An 18,381-nucleotide genomic window follows, 5' to 3' on the forward strand; every position below is an offset into this window, starting at 1 on the left:
ATATTTCTTGGAATCCAAAGGTTCAGAGAGGGGAGGAAATTCATCAGAAATGTCCCCAGTACAAACGTTGGCAAAACAAATAGCGCGCTCTCTCTCTCTCTCTTTTTCAATCTTAACTGTGTAACAGGAGAAATTCTCTCACGAGGGGAGAGTGTTCCTGAGCCAAGTTTAGGCCTAGGGAAAATTTTCCAGCATGTCAGGAACGAAGCTGACGGTCTATTAAGGAGGGGAAAAAAGCAAATAATAATAATAATAATAATAAAATAAAGTGCTGGAGGAAAGCGTAAGGCGGGGAAAGCTCCAGGATTCAGACGTGGCTTTGCATTCCAGACCCGGCCGCAGTTGAGAGACCCCAGGAAGCTCCCTCTAAAGGGAGGCTGCGGAGATGCACCCTGGGCTCGCAGCCCTAGTGCACACTTCCTGTTCTGCCCCTGGACCTTCAAGCCAAAACTTACAAAACATCCTTTCCCCTGGAACCAAGTGCTTGCTTAGGGAGACCCACCCCTCCCCACGTCAGTGATCTCAGCCTGCCCTCCCCTTCCTTCCGCGGAACCTCTCCCACATCAGAGGCCCTCGGCTTCCCGAGCAGAGATGCTGGATCTGCCGTAGCAGGTGATGCCCGAGGGAGCGAGGCAACCGGGGACCACTGGCCACGAGGTAGGAACGGGGGGCTGGGCGCCCTGGGTTCACTTGGCATTTATTGAGCAAAGCGAGGGCTTGACCTTTAAGCCCCGGGCTGGGGCGTTTTCTGGCTGATGGGGGTATGCGGTGAGTGAGTGGACTTTGGGGGAGGTCAGCCTTTCTTTTCCCTCTTTATTTACAAATTTAACTTTAATTCTGGAGTCTCTGGAAGCACGCCGCCGTTGTTTGCCTGGTGTGGCTAGTGCAAGGGCAGAATTCTGGGGATTCCCTGATTTCTTTTCTCTTTTGCTTTCTTTTCTTGGAGAGAGGGAGCATGGGGAGGGGAGTCCTGGAATATCAGGGAAGGTTCATAAAGACCTTCAGCTCTGAATAGATTCAGAGAGAAAGGACCACGTGGATGCACAAGGAAAAGGCATTTTTGACTTGATGAACTGGGGTCCGGCTGTTTCCCAGGACCTGGGTCGTGTGTCCTCCTGGCCCCTGATGCCCCCCTCCCACCCACCCCCCCGCCTGCCACCTGCTGTCTTGGGGACACACACCTTGAGCTGTTTCTCAGCATGGGGCTGTGGCACACAGCCCCAGTGGCATGTGTTAATGAGCAGAACCCAGGCGTCCCTAGAGACTTAGATGTCTGTCTGTGGTAGAGCTAACTGGTCTACCCGGAAGGCAGCATGTGGCTTGTTAAAGACATGCCCCAGCTGGTGGCTGAGAGTCTGGCCTTGGCAGCACATGCTGACATTGGGCTGACAGTGAGCTCAGCAGGGCTTCTGCACAAGGAGTGCTCAAAATTTTATGAAGCAATAATAAGTGAAGCATTTCAAATGCCCTTTCTCTGAACTCCTATGGCCTTTATTTCTCTGCAGGACGCATTTGGCTTCTTATCCACATACTGCCTTGCACTGTTTTCTGGGCTTGCCTGATAGCTCAGTTGGTAAAGAATCTGCCTACAATGCAGGAAACCCTGTTTCAATTCCTAGATCAGGAAGATCTGCTGGAGAAGGGATAGGCTACCCACTCCAGTATTCTAACCAGGCAAATAAATGCGAGTGTATTGGACAAATGAGCCATAACCTGTTATTTGGTGATCCCGAGATAGGTACTAACGCTTGTTGAGCGCTGGCTGTGTGCCAGGCACCATTCTGAAGGTAGCAGGTATCATTATCATCACCATTTTACAGATGAGGAAACTGAGGCTGTAGACACAACTAGTAAGTGCAGAGGAGGAATCTGTACTGAGTCCAGGCTGCCATCCTCTGAAACCAGGATGGGGTTTGACTCTGGGGTCCTGCATTGTCTAGCTGGGTGACTTCAGACAAGTTAAATATCTTCAGCCTCAGTTTCCTCATCTGCAAAATGAGACAATAATAACCCCACCTGACAGAGGTGTTGTGAGAGATAAGTTAATCTTAGAAATTATTTTACTGAAGCAGGTCAATGATTCAGGCATGCTCCTCCCAGCCCCTATCTACCCTGTGCAGTATAAACACGGAGGAAACTTTTGCAACTGAAAAGCCTCAGGGCTCTGTAGAAGGTAGCAACGGTGCCTTGCTAGGATTTGTACCTTAAATGAGGAACACTGGAGTTCACTTACCAGCCAGTGCAAACCTGTAGCCACCAGCTCACTAACTCTAAGTTCGCTAAGAGCAAAGTTCAAATCGTATACAGGTTCTGCGTTGAACCAACCTCGGAAGGCCATCTCCAAAAAAATTCCAGAAAGTTCCCCAAAGTAGAACTTGAATTTGCATGTGATTATTTACATAGCATTTAGATCATATTTGGATTTAGATTGTGCTTACATTTAGAATGTATTTACATTCTTGTATTAGGTTTTAGAGATGATTTAAAGTATGAGGGAAGATGTATGTAGGTTATATGCAAGTACGTGCCATTTTGTGAGCTTCCTAGGTGACACTAGTGGTAAAGAACCTCTCTGCCAGTGCAGGAGATGTAAGAGACACGGGTTCGATTCCTGGGTCGGGAAGATCCCCAGGGGGAGAGCATGGCAACCCACTCCAGTATTCTTGTCTAGAGAATCCCATGGACAGAGGAGCCTGGCAGGCTACAATCCATAGGGTTGCAAAGAGTCAGACATGACTGAGGTGACTGAGCTTGCATGCCCTTTTATGAAAAGGACTTGAGCATGGGTGGGTTTTGGTGCCTGCAAGCATCTTGGAACCAGTCCTGGGGGCAAGGGGAGCCAAGGGATGACTATATATTTGTTTCTCTTGGAGTATGTTTCTCAAGCTGTGGTCTAAAGACCTCGGTGCCCTTTCGAAGGGACATGGGGTCCCTCTGGGGAGGAGTTCAACAAGTGGGTGCTCCAGGAGCCTCCTCTTCCCTCTCCCAACAAAGCAGCTCTGTCTTCACCTGACTGTGTGTTAAGGAGCCGAGTCGAAAGCAAGTTTTGAAATCAATGTTCAGAACTGCTAACCTGGGACAGGTAATGTTGTGTCTCAGGAGAAAATGACTGCTTACAGGACGGGGTTGATTTACAGAGGAGTTTCCAGCTTGGCCCTGTCTGGGCTCTCACTTGCCTCTCCGCATCACCTTCTACTTAATGACCATCTCCCGCCCTGGGGAACCCACAGGTGTCGTGTGCCAGGCAGGCTTGGGGGTGACCCCTTCTGTCTCAGGCAGCTGGTCCTCAGGTTCAGGGACGGATAAGGGACAGGGCCCCAGAGAGCATATATGACAACCTGGGCTCTCTCTGAGTCTTCTTGGAATGTGCCCTTCTCGGTTCTACTCACAGTGATAGACTGTACGATCAATACTCATAATAGCTCTTATTGATCTCCCTTAATGATGACAGCTTCCTTATTGAGCCCAGCGTTGTGCTGAGCACAGATATGCTCACGCAATCCCCACAAAAGCCCTGGAAGGCGGTTTCTACCTGTTCCCCTGCTCTACTGGTGAGCACGTGTGGGTGAAGATGTGGTGTGACTTGATTAAGGGTGCCCAACCAGTTAATGTTGAGGTTGGACTTGGAGCCCCTCCCCCAAGTCTGAGCCACCCTGCCTTGAATATTTTTGCAGCCCCCTTTGACAGAGGTGAGAAGGACGTTGTTGTTAGTAGGGTATTTCTTTCGTGTTTTTGGTAAAGGATGTCCCTTGGGAATAGGCTGGGAGAAATGGGGCTAGGACAGAACATTCTACGGAGGAAGGGTGCTGCTGTGAACACGGAGAGTCGGAATTCTTGTGCAAACTGCGTCCCTGGGAAACGTCACCTCTCTTAGGAGAGGGGATACAGTTCGGTGGGCAAGAGCCAGCTCTTTAGCCAGACTCCCTGGCCTCAAATCTCTGCTCTGCCCCAGATCAGCTAGATCCTCTTATGCTGCTGCTGTTGCTGCTGCTGCTGCTGCTAAGTCGCTTCAGTCGTGTCCAACTCTGTGCGACCCCATAGACGGCAGCCCATGAGGCTCCCCCGTCCCTGGGATTCTCCAGGCAAGAATACTGGAGTGGGTTGCCATTTCCTTCTCCAATGCATTCAAGTGAAAAGTGAAAGTGAAGTCGTTCAGTCAAGTCCGACTCTTAGTGACCCCAAGGACTGTGGCCCACCAGGCTCCTCAGTCCATGGGATTTTCCAGGCAAGAGTACTGGAGTGGGGTGCCATTGCCTTCTCCACCTGTTATGCAAATTTCCAAAATAATATTTCATGTAGAGAGATGATAATAATAGTACTTATATTATAACAACGTTATGAGAGAATGACTTAGTCCACATAAAGCATTTAAAACTGTGTCTGGCACATAGTAAGGACTCAATAAATATGTTACTATGGAGACTTCCCTGGTGGATCAGTAGTTAAGACTTCGCCTTCCAATGTGGGTTTGATCCCTGATCAGGCAGCTAAGATCCCTCACACCTCATGGCCAAAAACCCAAAACATGAACAGAAGCAATATTGTAACATATTCAATAAAGACTTTAAAAATGTCCACATCAAGAAAATCTTTTTTAAAAAATGTTATTATGTGTAAAAGAGTTTGGATTAACCTTAGGTAAAGTGGTTGGGTGGCAAGCTGGAAAGAAGAAGTAGCTAGTATTTGAGATTGAAAAAATCAACACCAACAATTTCAACTGTGAGCTGGGGGTGGGGATGGGGTGTTTACCCAGACCCAGGGTCCCTGAGAGACAGCTTACAACCTGCGAGAAAAAGCTTAAATGTTCTCTTGGAAGTTTAATAAAACTGGAATAACTAGTCTTCAGAATTGGACTTGCCAAATTGGATTTTTTGATTAAATGAAGTTTACCTTATTTATATTTGGAGTTATGGAAATCAGTCTCACCTCTGACCTATTGTTATTTCTGGGAAAAAAAAAAAAAAAAAAGAACCAAAAAAAACAGCTTGCTTGTAAATGCCATTGGCTGAACCACTTGTACTTTTGGAAGGATGACTTTAAGATTTCAAGCTGAGATATAAAATTTAAGAGCTAAATATAGCTGATAAAAGAGAAAAAAAAAACAAACCCAGGAAGGGATCATGACTTACAAAAGAATTTTGTGGCTTTCTCAGAGGATAAATCTGTGAGCGCCGCCTAAGTCTAGACTAAGTTTGTAATGATTTTGAGAGTAGCATGCACCCGTTTGCCTACCCTTACTGGAAGTAAAAGTAGGCAGGAAATAAACTGGGGGACTGCCATTTATTGAGCACTTACTATGAGTCATGCTTTGTACTAAGTGCTTCATACACAGCATCTCATGTTTAATCCCTACCTCTCCCTATCAGGGGAGTACAGTTGATCCTTAAGCAACACAGGTTTGAGCTGCGTAAGTCCCTATAAGAAAATGAAAGTCGCTCAATTGTGTCTGACTCTTTGCAACTCCATGGACTGTAGTCTATGAACTTCTCCAGGCCAGAATACTGGAATGGGTAGTCTTTCGTTTCTCCAGGGGATCTTCCCCACCCAGCGATCAAACTCAGGTCTCCTACGTTACAGGTGGATTCTTTACCAGCTGGATCACAAGGGAAGCCCAAGAATACTGGAGTGGGTAGCCAATCCCTTCTCTCGCAAATCTTCCCAACCCCGGAATCAAATCGGGGTCTCCTGTTGGTGGATTCTTTACCAACTGAGCTATCAGGGAAGCTATCCCTGTTACTACCCTACCTGGGGCTGGTTGAATCCACAGATTCGGAATCTTGGATATGGAGGACTGACTCTGTGGAGGGTGGTGGTCCCGAACTCCCCCCATGGTGTTCAGGGGTTAACAGTACTACAATTATCCCCAGTTTACAAATGAGGATAATGAGGCTTGGAGAAGGAACTAATGTGCACAGAAGCACACAGCTGCTAAGCCCTGGGTGGGAGTTCTAACTCAGGCTGTCTGGGTGTGGGTGTGAGGGGTTAACTCTGTTTCCCTTGTGGCTCAGACCGTAAAGAATCTGCCTGCAATGCGGGTGACCTGGGTTCGATCCCTGGGTTGGAAAGATCCCCTGGAGAAGGGCATGGCAACCCACTCCAGTATTCTTGCCTGGAGAATCCCCATGGAGAGAGGAGCCTGGCGGGCCACAGTCCATGGGGTCGCAAGAGTCAAACACGACTGAGCGACTGTGATTCACATTCATTTATGGTAAATGGAATCCTCCTGGATTTTAGCCCTTTCTGTCTGCCTGAAGAGGGCTGTCTGTGGAAAGGGATGGAGGAAGCAGTTACTCACAGCCTTCTTAGGCAGATGGAGAGCAGAGGTCAGAGGATGCAAAGGTGCCTGACAGAAGAGGCCCAGTGCAGCTGCAATCCCAGCCAGCAGACGGTGTCAGACTACCAGGGGTGGGGTAACTTCTGGATGCAGGGCTTTTTTTTTAGGGTAATCTCCTTTACTTGGGCTTCCCTGATAACTCAGTTGGTAAAAAAAATCCACCCGCAATGCAGGAGACCCCGGTTTGATTCCGGGGTTGGGAAGATCTGCTGGAGAAGGGATAGGCTACCCACTCCAGTATTCTTGGGCTTCCCTTGTGGCTCAGCTGGTAAAGAATCCACCTGCAATGTGGGAGACCTGGATTCGATCCCTGGGTTGAAAAGATCCCCTGGAGGAGGAAAGGCTACCCACTCCAGTATTCCGGCCTGGAGAATTCCATGGACTGTACAGTCCATGGAGTCGCAAAGAGTCGGACACGACTGAACGACTTTCACTTCCTAATCTCCTTTACTTCGGGCTTCCCTGGTGGCTCAGACAGTAAAGAATTCGCCTGCAGTGCAGGAGACTCGGGTTTGATCCCTGGGTCAGGAAGATCCCCTGGAGTAGGAAATGGCAGCCCACTCCAGTATTCTTGCCTGGAGACTCCCGTGGACAGAGAAGCCTGGCGGGCTGCAGTCCAGAGGGCTGCAGAGAGTCAGACACGACTGAAGCGACTTCACACGCACGCAGAGTTAGGGGCAAAAGAGGAATCTGTTGTATCTCCCAGCCCACCCAAGATAGGGGACTGGGGGTTGGGAGAGGTAACACTTTCTGCACTTTCAGCCCTGGAGAGTCTCCTGGCTTCACCTTCTATCTTCAAAAGGATGTTCCATGAAACAGAAGCAGACAGGAGTGATTGAAAAAGCAGCCAGAGTGCAGAACAGAATGCCCCAAGGCAGCAAGGGAAGGTTTGGTGTCTGCTCCTCGGTCAGGACCCTTGGAACTTTCCACAGTTTGGCTTTCTGGCTAATGATTACCAGCTGCGTGGGACTGGCAGCCTCCTCTGTGCTGGGTCAGCCAGCCTAGAGGCCTGAGGCCCCTAGAATTTTCTTCAGGAACAGGCGGACTTGCCCCGGAGCTGAGGGGCTGGCCTCTCCCCATTGGCTGTCCAGAGCCCCTTCTTGTTCTTCCGACCTCGGGCTTCCTTTTCCAGCCTCCCCGGCCAGCTCCTTTCCCAGAAGATGCTCTGGGCTGTGTGCACTGTGATGCCCGCCCAGATCTGTGGGGCATCCCAGAGAAGAGAAGCAAGGAAAGAAACAGCTGTGGGACTTCAGGCATGTTCGGATCTGCCTTAGCCTGGGAAGGCGATCAGTCTGCTTTTGGAACCATGAGCCTCAGATCCCCGAAAGGGCTCTCAGAGGCTTCCTGGTCCAAACGCTTCATTGTGGGGACTTCCGTTGTGGTCCAGTGGTTAGGACTCCGAGCTTCCGAGGGAGGGGGCGTGGGTTCATCTCTGGTTGGGGAATGAAGATCCCACAAGCCCTGCAGCATGGCTAAAAAAAAACAAAGACAAAAAAACTCATTTTACAGATGAGGAGACCATTTCCTGTGGAGGAGAGCTTGGACCCACAAAACCAGCCTGCTGGACGGGTGGTCTGGAAGAGGGTTACAGTATCTCAGGTGCTGGATGTTTCCATGGGCGCCCAAGTCCCCTCCCACCCCCTTCTCCACTCTCCTCTGCATCCGGGAGGCTGACCCGAATGGCTCCTTTGCAGCTGGCTGCTAGTTCAGGTTCAGCCAACCGAGGCCTCAGGCGGGAGGCCAGAGGGAAGAGAGAGGGACGCGAAGGCGGTTATTCCCCTTGCTGCCTTTCCTGCTGTGTCGCCTGGGCCGGCCGTGTCCCGTGACACTCCTGTCAGTGGCCCTCCTCAGAGCTCTGTCCCTCCCACCCCTGCAGGCCCAGGGCGGCAGCGTCTCCCTGACTGTACCCACCTGGAGAACAGCCCTGTCTCCCGTCTCCTGACTGCACAAGGCCTTTGTAAACAGTCCCTTTATTAAGCTCTCCAATTGGAGAGTGTTACCCTGCCACGTCCTGGCAGATAAAAGAGGCTCTGTGTACTAGAGAAAGAAAAGTCTATACGAAAGGAAGATGAAGTTTAGCAAGAGGGTGGGTTTGTTTCCTGAGGCTGCCGTGAGAAATGATCGTGAACTTGGAGGCTTAAAACAACAGGCGTGGGCTTCCCTTGTGGTTCAGCGGATAAGAATCCACCCGCCAATGTGGAAGACACAGGTTCGATCCCTGGTCCAGGAAGATCCCATATGCCGCAGAGCAACTAAACTCGTGCCCGCAATTACTGAGCCTGTGCTCTAGAGCCCGTGGTCCGCACACAACAGGAGAAACCACTGCAATAGAGGCCCATGCCCTGCAGCTAGAGAGTAGCCCCCCACTCACTACAACTAGAGAAATAGCCTGTGCAGCAATGAAGACCCAGTACAGCCAAAAGTAAAATAAATAAAATTGCAATACAAAACAAAAACAGGCATTTAATATCTCAAGGTTCTGGGGGCCAGAAGTCCAACCTCAGCATCACTGGGCAGAAATCAAGGCATCATCAGGGCCATGTTCACTCCAGCCTAAGAGAGGATGGTCCATGTGGGCTGGAGTTGAGTATTTCCCTTCCCAGATCAGTTAGACTCTGATCATAGCAGGGTAGACTCTGGTTAATTAGTTTTTGCTGAAGACTCACAGAATTCAAAGGCAAGGGGGAAATGGGGGCAGGGCAGAAGTATGGGATTGACATATCAGTTCAATTCAGTCGCTCAGTCGTGTCTGACTCTTTGTGACCCCATGGACCGCAGCACACCAGGCCTCCCTGTCCATCACCAACTCCCAGAGTTTACTCAAACTCATGTCCATCGAGTCGGTGATGCCATCCAACCATCTCATCCTCTGTCGTCCCCTTCTCCTCCTGTCTTCAATCTTTCCCAGCATCAGGGTCTTTTCAAAGAGTCAGTTCTCATCAGGTGGTAGCCAAAGTATTGGAGCTTCAGCTTCAGCATCCGTCCTTCCACTGAATATTCAGGACTGATTTCCTTTAGGATGGACTGGTTGGATCTCCTTGCAGTCCAAGGGACTCTCAAGAGTCTTCTCCAACCCCACAGTTCAAAAGCATCAATCCTTTGGTGCTCAGCTTCTTTATAGTCCAACTCTCACATCCATGCATGACTTCACTATCACTGAAAGATTGACATATGCACGCTACTATATTTAAAACAGATAACCAACAAGGACCTACTGGATAGCACAGGGAACTCTGCTCCACATTCTGTAATAACTTAAATGGAAAAAAATTTGAAAAAGAATAGATACATGTGTATGTATAACTGAATCACTTTGCTATACATGTGAAACTAACACAACATTGTTAATCAACGATACTCCAATATAAATTAAAACTTGAAAAAGAAGAACGGAATTCTCTGGCGTGTTTCAAATGGTTTCCTGCCCCTTACCTTTGCTGGAAGCCCAAGGTGATTTTTCTCTGTGGGAATCTGGTTGAGCTCCTGGAGGTAAATCTCACAATGCTGGGTCCCCTTGGAGTTTTAACCCTTCCAAGTTGTCCATACTGAGCCCCCCGCAATTCGTCAGGGACTGTTCATCCCAGCGTGATTTCCGTGGTGGTTCTGATTGTGTATTTCTGCTCTGCTAAGTGGTGACTTCCTGCCTTCCCTTGTACGTCTCTTCAGCCCTGGCTGCAGTGGTTTGCGCTCTGTCTTCCCCTCCTCTCATGAATCCCAGACGAGTTACTGACTTTTCAGTCTGTTTATCTTTTTACTTGTTGTTAGGACAGAGTGGTGACCTCCAAGCTCTCTATATGCAGAACTGGAAAACTCCACACATACGTTGACATGCTTCACAGAAACATCATTCAGTCATTGGGGGATACATGTTGCTGAGAAGGCCTTTCAGCCCCCAGACTCTCTGGTTCTCTTATCTTTGGGCCTGGCAGCTGGCCATCACAGTGACATTCCCGTGCTGAAGCCAGCCGACTTGTCACCAGATGAAACACCATAGGAGGCAAAATGCTGGCAGGTGTGATGGGGACAGCAAGATTGTGGAAGAGCCCAGCCAAGGGACATCATGGGTGCGGAGGCCGTTTGACTCCAGAGTTGAGTCCTAGAAGTAGGGGTTGGGGATTAACAGAAGCAAACTATTGTATATAGAATGGGTGAGCAACAAGGTCCTCCTGTACAGCATGGGGAACTATATTCAATACCCTGTGATAAGCCATAATGGAAAAGAATATAAAAAAGAATGTGTATATATATATGTGTGTATCACTGAATCCCTTTGGTCTACAGTAGAAATTAACACAACACTGTAAATCAGCTACACTTCTGTAAGATTGAAGAAAAGAGTTGAATCCTGGAGCACAAAAATTAGAATGCTCCCCAAAAAACAACCCCCCCAAAAAAAAACAAACCATGGACTTCTCTGGCAGTCCAGTGGTTAAGACTCTGTGCTTTCAACGCAAAGGGCATGGACTCGATCTCTGGCTGGGGAACTAAGATCCCACATGGCACGTGGCATGGCCAGTAGACAAAAACAAAACAAATCCGAATACCCTCAGAAATTACCTGAATCCACCACCTTGTTTTACAGATGAGGGAAGTGAGGTCTGGACAGGGGAATGTCCTTACTCACAGCTGGTCAGTGACGGATCCAGGAGAAGACTGGATGTCTCAGCACTCAGTGTGACACAGCTCCTCCCCGGTGCCCTCCTCTGAACAGTCTTTGCGTATTCTTTGTAGGATTGCTACCCCAGTTAAGTCCCACCTACTAGAAGCTGGTGGGCAGCAGGAATGCACTGGATGTCAACTGTATGTTACTACGTGGAAGGAGGAAGCAGTGCTGAGGGTTGTGGCCGATTAGTGACCCAGTCCACATGAGGTGAGCAGGCTGAGGCAGAGGAGAGGCCACACACAGCTCCCTTCACTGAGAAAGCCTTGCTATGGAAACAAGTCAGCCCGGCTAAACAATGCATTGACGATGTAGTCGATACTCATTCTGCTACAAGTTCTTTATCTGATCACACACTAGCGTGCTGATCTCTGGATAGAGGACCACTGGAAGGGCATCACTTCACTGCTGATTAAGCAAACCATCCCCTCAAGTCATATTGACAGAAGAATACATCAGAGAAGACAATAGTCCCGCTGTCCAGAGTGCATCTATTGGTAGAGTTCAGATCTGGAGCTACTCTTTAAGACTGAATGGCATTGAGTAAAATGATTGACAGGCAGATGTTAACTAAATATAGGAAAGTTAATATAAGGGAGTGATTTTTTAAAAATAACTTTTGTCTTTTACAACGGTTTCAGAAAAATTGTTGAAGGGAGTGCAGACTGCTCCAATATAACCCAGCTCCAAAATCCCCTATTGTTATCATCTAACAGTTGTGTGAGGCGTACATGGGCTTCCCAAGTGGCCCCAGTGGTAAAGAACACTCCTGCCAATGCAAGAAAATCCTCTGGAGGAGGGCGTGGCAACCCATTCCAATATTCTTGCCTGGAAAATCCCATGGACAGAGGAGCCTGGAGGGCTACCGTCCACAGGGTTACAGAATTGGACACAACTAAAGTGACTCAGCACGCACGCACGTGGTGCATGTGTAACAATTTTTAAAAATATTTTTTGGACCATTTTTTAAACGTCTTTATTGAATTTGTTTTAATATTTCTTCTATTTTTATGTTTTGGTTTTTGAGCCTTGAAACACATGGGATCCCCAACCTGTACCCCCTGCATTGGAAGGTGAAGTCTTAACTCCTGGACTGCCATGAACCAATATGGATACATCATTATTATTAACTAAAGACCATACGTCATTTCGATTTCATTAGTTTTTGCCTAATGTCCACTTTCTGTTCCCGAGATTGAATAGGACAGCCTTCAGACAGTGATGGTACAGGTCGGACTAAGTCTCTGCTGAGCTAACGTGAAACTCTAAAGCAGAGACTGGCAGAGAGAGACTGCCCACACTGGGCTGGAATGGCCAGGAGTTTGTACCCCCACCTTGCTCAGCCATTGACTGGGGGCTGCCAGAGAAGGCTGATAGCTCAGAAGCCCAGGCGTTTGCAGCAACGTGGATGGAGCTAAGAGTGTCATACTGAGTGAAGTAAGTCAGACAGAGAAAGAGAAATATCGTATGATATCCCTTAAATGTGGAATCTAAAAGGAAATTATATAAATGAACTTATCTACAAAACAGAAGCAGACTTACAGACGTGGAGAACGCATGTATGGTTACCAGGGGAGCATGATGGGGGATGGGATGGTTAGGGAGTTGGGGGTGGACATGTACACACTGCTATATGTGAAATGGATCACCAACAAGGACCTACTATGTAGCACGGGGAACTCTGCTCAGTGCAGTGTGGCAGCCTGGATGGGAGGGGAGTCTGGGGGAGAATGGAGGCATGTGTGTGTATGGCTGAGTCACTCTGCTGTGCACCTGAAACCATCACAACATTGTGAATCAGCTATATTCCAATATAAAAGGCTTTTGTTTAAGTTAAGATAATAAATGTTTTGTTTAGCCAGATTGTATATAAAGGAAAAAAAAAAAAAAGCCTGGGCAGACTCTGAAAGCAATAACAGCTGGATGTTAGCAGCTACCCATATTTCTTCATATGCTGTGTCCTCAGTTGCTCAGTTGTAGACTGTAGCCCACCAGGCTCCTCTGTCCATGGAATTTTCTAAGCAAGAATACTGGAATGGGTTGCCATTTCCTCCTCCAGGGGATCTTTCCCATCCAGGGATGGAACCCACGTCTCTTGCATCTCCTACATTAGGCAGATTCTTTACCACTGTGCCACCAGGGAAGCCCACATTCCTTGATGCTGGGTTGCTAAATCCATTTTTCACAAGAGTCTGAGTGCTGCAACTCTTTGTCTGCCAGAAAGACCTTTGAAGTTTCCAAGGAGAAGTTGGCTGACCATTGGTCAGGAATCTTGAGCAGAGGTGGTCCCACTGGCTTCTTTCAGCTCTTGGGCCCCATGACGAGCTGCTTTGATCCTGAAGACTCAAGGATTCCATTTCGCATATTCATTCCACCTTGCTCAAGCCCCTGTCTCTCTTCTTACACTTGCTAGCTTATGCCCTGCTCTGTCCTAGAGATAAGATCAGGGACCAAGCATATTCATGGAGGATGGAAACTATGACTCCCACTCTGTTGCCCACACCTTCTTAGACTCCAGATGCTCAAGAAAAGGAGGGGGGCGAGGGTAGATTACAGTACCAATAGCAATGTGGAGTGTAAATAAAAGGCTGTGAGTATCAGCAAGAAAATGTTGAAAAATTCAAAGCTAAGACTACATAGGCCAAATCCTGTTTGGAAATATCCCGTGCCTTGAACATGAAAAATTGCAGAACAACAGCACTACCTTCTGATCTGTGCATATGCCACGCCTGGCAAGGCAGGATACTTTTGTTTTCTTCCATCTTAACTCCTATGGGTGCCCCTGGATTTTTATCTGCAGATGTGGAATCACTGCAGTGCAACTCTGGTCTTTCAACCTGCAGGAAAGTGGAAAACTTCCTGAAGAAAGTGTGGCTCTGATGCTTTGTTCTACCTGTGTTACTTTTTCTTTTATTTAACTTATTTAAAAGGTTAAAAGCCTGTTTTATTCTTGCAACTTGGCAGCTCTGCCTGGCTCACAAATGTCCTAAGATAAACAAGCAAGGTCTGTACATAACCTCTTAGGACAGTCTTAGCTTCTGAGCCAAAAGGACTTTTAATATTTACTTTGTTTCTCTTTAAATATTTCCTTTTAATGTTTGTTTCTGCTTTGAAGTGTTTTCAGATTCCATAGACCCTGTTTGTTTTGCCCAGCCAGAGAATAGTAGATTTCTTTTTCTTATATTTATTCTGCTATTTTTAAACAGTGAACCATGCATACTGATTTTACTCTAAAGGTTCACATATGAAAGTGCTTCCTTGAACCCAGACCCTTAGGACTTTTGCCAGGCTTCTCATTCTCATGTCTGCTTTGTCATTTTTTGGTGGAATAACTGAAGTAAAAACCTGCTGGGTCAGGGGGTGGAAATAAAGTATTGGTGGATGAACTCTTCTGACCTTCCACTCCCAGGGCCAGATGGTGGGGTGGGAGCTGGTAGGTGATGATTTAGTCATTCAGTCATGTCCGACTCTTTTTCAACCCCATGGACTGTAGCCCACTAGGCTCCTCTGGAGTGGGTTGCCATTCCCTTCTCCAGGGGATCTTCCTGATCCAAGGATCAAACCTGCATCTCCTGCTTGGCAGGCGGATTCTTTACCACTGAGCCGCCAGGGAAGCCCAATGGAGTGGGAATCCATGTTTAAATACCCAATGGCTATTCCAGGTCACTACCCCAAAATTACATGAGACCCAGAAAAGTCCTAAGAGTTAATATTCCAAGAAGATACTTGTGGTTACTGAATCCAGGATGTTTGAATTAGAGGCAGTTTCTGTCTCTGAATACAATACCAGAGCACAAAAAAATACTCTGCCTAAAAAGTAAATCAATAAAAAGCTCACAAAGCTTGCAGTGTCCCTGAAGCATTATATAGAACTAGAAATGGCAACTAAATGAAATTTTTTAAAAAGAAGAAGAAGGTTTTTAAGTGCATTCATTCCTCTCCCTGAGAATACAGATTGAAATCGTGAACAGCTGCTTCTACAGGAGATCAAGGTCACAGGTCTGAAGAACGAGCTCTCGTCTGGAAACTTTCCGCTTATGATGGATGACATTTGCCTCACCTTGAAATAGGGGAACACTTTCTCCCCCAACACCCCCACTTTTTTTTTTTTTTTGCTAGCACAGCGTGTTGGAGAACAGTCACACCAAGTGGCTGTTGAAATTACAGAGGAATTGCTGAGAAGTCGCCTTGGGCGAAGGGCATTTGGCTGTAAACTTGCACTGAAAAGTTACTTTTTGAGTCAGCATGTGACTTCCACCTGACTTAATTTTCTTCAGTCCCAAGGGTTCCAAGCCAGAGGAAAAAAGGTCCTGGTCTGGGCTGCTGGCATGTTCATTCTTCACAGTCAATTGGGAATCAGTTCAAAGACAAATCAACAAAGGTAACTTCTTTTGACACTGAGGATATATGGGAGAGCTATTAAAGTAAAATGTTTTATTTTCGAATCAAAGTAACAGCCCTGTAATCTTTGTATTTGGATTAGGTGTGAATGAGGGAGGAACAGAGGACTGTGCAGGGATCGGCAAATATGCCTCCGGGTTCCAACCTTGGCTCTGTCTCTTGACCTTGGGCAAGTTGCTGGTGCACCAGGGCCTTGGCTGACTTATATTAAAAAAAAGAAGGTGGAACTAGATGGCCTCTAAAAGCCTTTCCAGCTCTGTTTCAGGAATCAGCCTCTTACTTTTTCATTTTTGTTCTGTTTAGGCCAAAACAATGATGCAAGGTGGAATTAGGATGTGGATTTGCAAGAAAGTCATCTTTAAAAATTTTATTTAAAACAATTTATTTTTAATGAATATAGTTGATTTACAATGTTGTATTAATTTCTGCTGTACAACAAAGTGAATCAGTTACACTGTTGTGTATATATATAAATATATATGTGAGTGGTATATATACATATATCACATATATATATGTCATATATATACAAATGACTGGTATATATACATATATCCACTCCTTTTGAGACTCTTTTCCCATGTAGGTCTTTATAGCACTGAGTTCCCTGTGTTGTTCAGTAGTCCTTATTAGTTATCTATTTCACATATAGTAGTGTGCATATGTGGAGAAGGCGATGGCACCCCACTCCAGTCCTCTTGCCTGGAAAATCCCATGGATGGAGGAGCCTGGTAGGCTGCAGTCCGTGGGGTCGCGAAGAGTCGGACACGACTGAGAGACTTCACTTTCACTTTTCACTTTCATGCATTGGAGAAGGAGATGGCAACCCACTCCAGTGTTCTTGCCTGGAGAATCCCAGGGACAGGGCAGCCTGGTGGGCTGCCGTCTATGGGGTTGCACAGAGTCGGACACAACTGAAGCGACTTAGCAACTGCAGCAGCAGCAGTGTGTATATGTGTGTACATGTCAATCCCAATCTCCCAATTTATCCCTCACTCTACCTCTTTCCCCCTTGGTAACCAAAGTTTGTTTTCTACATCTGTGACTCTAATAAGTTCACTTGTACCACTTTTTTAGATTCCACATACTAGCAATATCTTATGATATTTGTCTTTCTTGCAAGAGGGTTGGTCATCTTGAGGCTGGTAGCAGGCTTCAGGCGATTTTCACTTCATCCAGTATGTTTGCAAAGATGAACTGAGATTAAGACAGGCTTCAAGGTAGGCGTTTATATATACTTGTCAGATGAGTGAGTGAATCAATCAGTCAGGATAGCACCGAGGGAGAAGGGAATGGAAGCATTCCATTCAGTTCAGTTCAATTCAGCGGCTCAGTCGTGTCTGACTCTGCGACCCCATGGACTGCAGCACGCCAGGCTTCCCGGTCCATCACCAACTCCCGGAGCTTGCTCAAACTCATGTCCATTGAGTTGGTGGTGCCATCCAACCATCTCATCCTCTGTCATCCCCTTCTTCTCCTGCTTTCAATCTTTCCCAGCATCAGGGTCTTTCCAAATGAGTCAGCTCTTTGCATCAGGTGGCCAAAGTATTGGAGTTTCAGTTTCAGCATCAGTCCTTCCAATGAATATTCAGGACTAATTTTCTTTGGGATGGGCTGGTTGGACCTCCTTGCAGTCCAAGGGACTCTAAAGAGTCTTCTCCAACACCACAACTCAAAAGCATCAGTTCTTCGGTGCTCAGCTTTCCTTATAGTCCATACATGACTACTGAAAAAACCGTAGCTTTGACTAGATGGACCTTTGTCGGCAAAGTAGTGTCTCTGCTTTTTAATATGCTTTAGCATTCCATTGGAGGAAGTTTATTTGGAGTAGGGCATAGATTTGCTTGGGCTTCCCAGGTGGCTCAGATGGTAAAGAATCTGCCTGCAATGCAGGAGACACATTCAACCCCTGGGTCGGGAAGATCTCCTGGAGAAGGAAATAGCAACCCATTCCAGTATTCTTGCCTGGGAAATCCCATGGACAGAGGAGCCTGGCGGACTACAGTCCATGGGGTCGCAAAAGTGCTGGACATAACTTAGGGACTAAACGACAAATAACAACAAATAGATTTGCTTAGCAGTGATGCCTGGGAAGAAGTTTTATGGAGAGGTTCAGCCAGAGCTGAACTTCAGGCCTGGAAATATGAAGGTTAAGACTAGCTTACATAGCACTCTTTATATATAGAACAAAATGGGGTGATTACTGGTAGCCTGCCTAGTACGATAATTCTTACAGCTACAGGAGTTTTAAACTTCAAGACAATGGGACTCTTCTTCTCCCCGCTTTAATGACGAGAACATTGATTTGTATTTGCCTTGGCTGAGTCTTAGAGAAATCCAAACTAACAGTGGCTAAACTGTATGTAAGTTTGTTTTTCACTTACCTAAAAGAAATCTGTTGGTAGGCAATTCAGGGCAGGCTTAGAGGTTCTGTGGTGTTATGGATGAGAGTCCTTCCACCTCAAGTTTATGTAGGGCTTCGTGAACTCAGCTATTTCAACAGCATTCCAGCCAGCAGGGAAAAGAAAGAGTCAAAAAAAAACACAAAAAACGGTAGGGGGGGATCACCTCCTGTCTTAGTCCATCTGGACTGCTATTACAAAATACCACAGCCTGGGTCATTTATAAATAACAAAAATTTCTCATAATTATGGAGGCTGGATGTCTGAGATCGTGGTACCAGCATGCTGCTTTCCAATGAGGGCCTCTTCCCAGTTCATAGCAATGCCTTCTAACTGTGTCCTTACGAGGTGAATGGGGCAAAGAATCTCTCTGGAGCTCTATAAGGGCACTGACCCCATTCATGAGGGCTCCACCACCATGATTTTAGTGTCTCCCAACGGCTCCCTCTTCTAATACCATCACCTTTGCATGTTCGGATTTTAATATGAATTTTAGGGGGATACGAACATTTAAGCCATAGTACCCTCCCCACTGGCCCTGAGTGGTACTTCTCGGAAGTTGAACTTGACACCTCTGTTGCCAT

At 46.9% G+C, this 18,381-nt stretch overlaps 1 protein-coding gene across 1 annotated transcript in view; it reads left to right on the forward strand.

Annotated features, from left to right (window-relative positions):
* Positions 1–250: 250 nt before the first annotated feature.
* Positions 251–18,381, forward strand: part of TACC1 (transforming acidic coiled-coil containing protein 1) — a 126,723-nt gene continuing 108,592 nt past the window's right edge. Inside the window, exons 1-2 of the mRNA XM_040242967.1 lie at positions 251–657; positions 15,272–15,375. Of these exons, the coding sequence (XP_040098901.1) occupies positions 616–657; positions 15,272–15,375 (146 nt within the window). The 5' untranslated portion in view covers positions 251–615. The remainder of the gene's footprint in view (positions 658–15,271; positions 15,376–18,381) is intronic.

Source organism: Oryx dammah, unplaced genomic scaffold (genome assembly GCF_014754425.2).
Source record: "Oryx dammah isolate SB20612 unplaced genomic scaffold, SCBI_Odam_1.1 HiC_scaffold_7, whole genome shotgun sequence".
In the NCBI taxonomy this organism is placed as follows: domain Eukaryota; kingdom Metazoa; phylum Chordata; class Mammalia; order Artiodactyla; family Bovidae; genus Oryx; species Oryx dammah.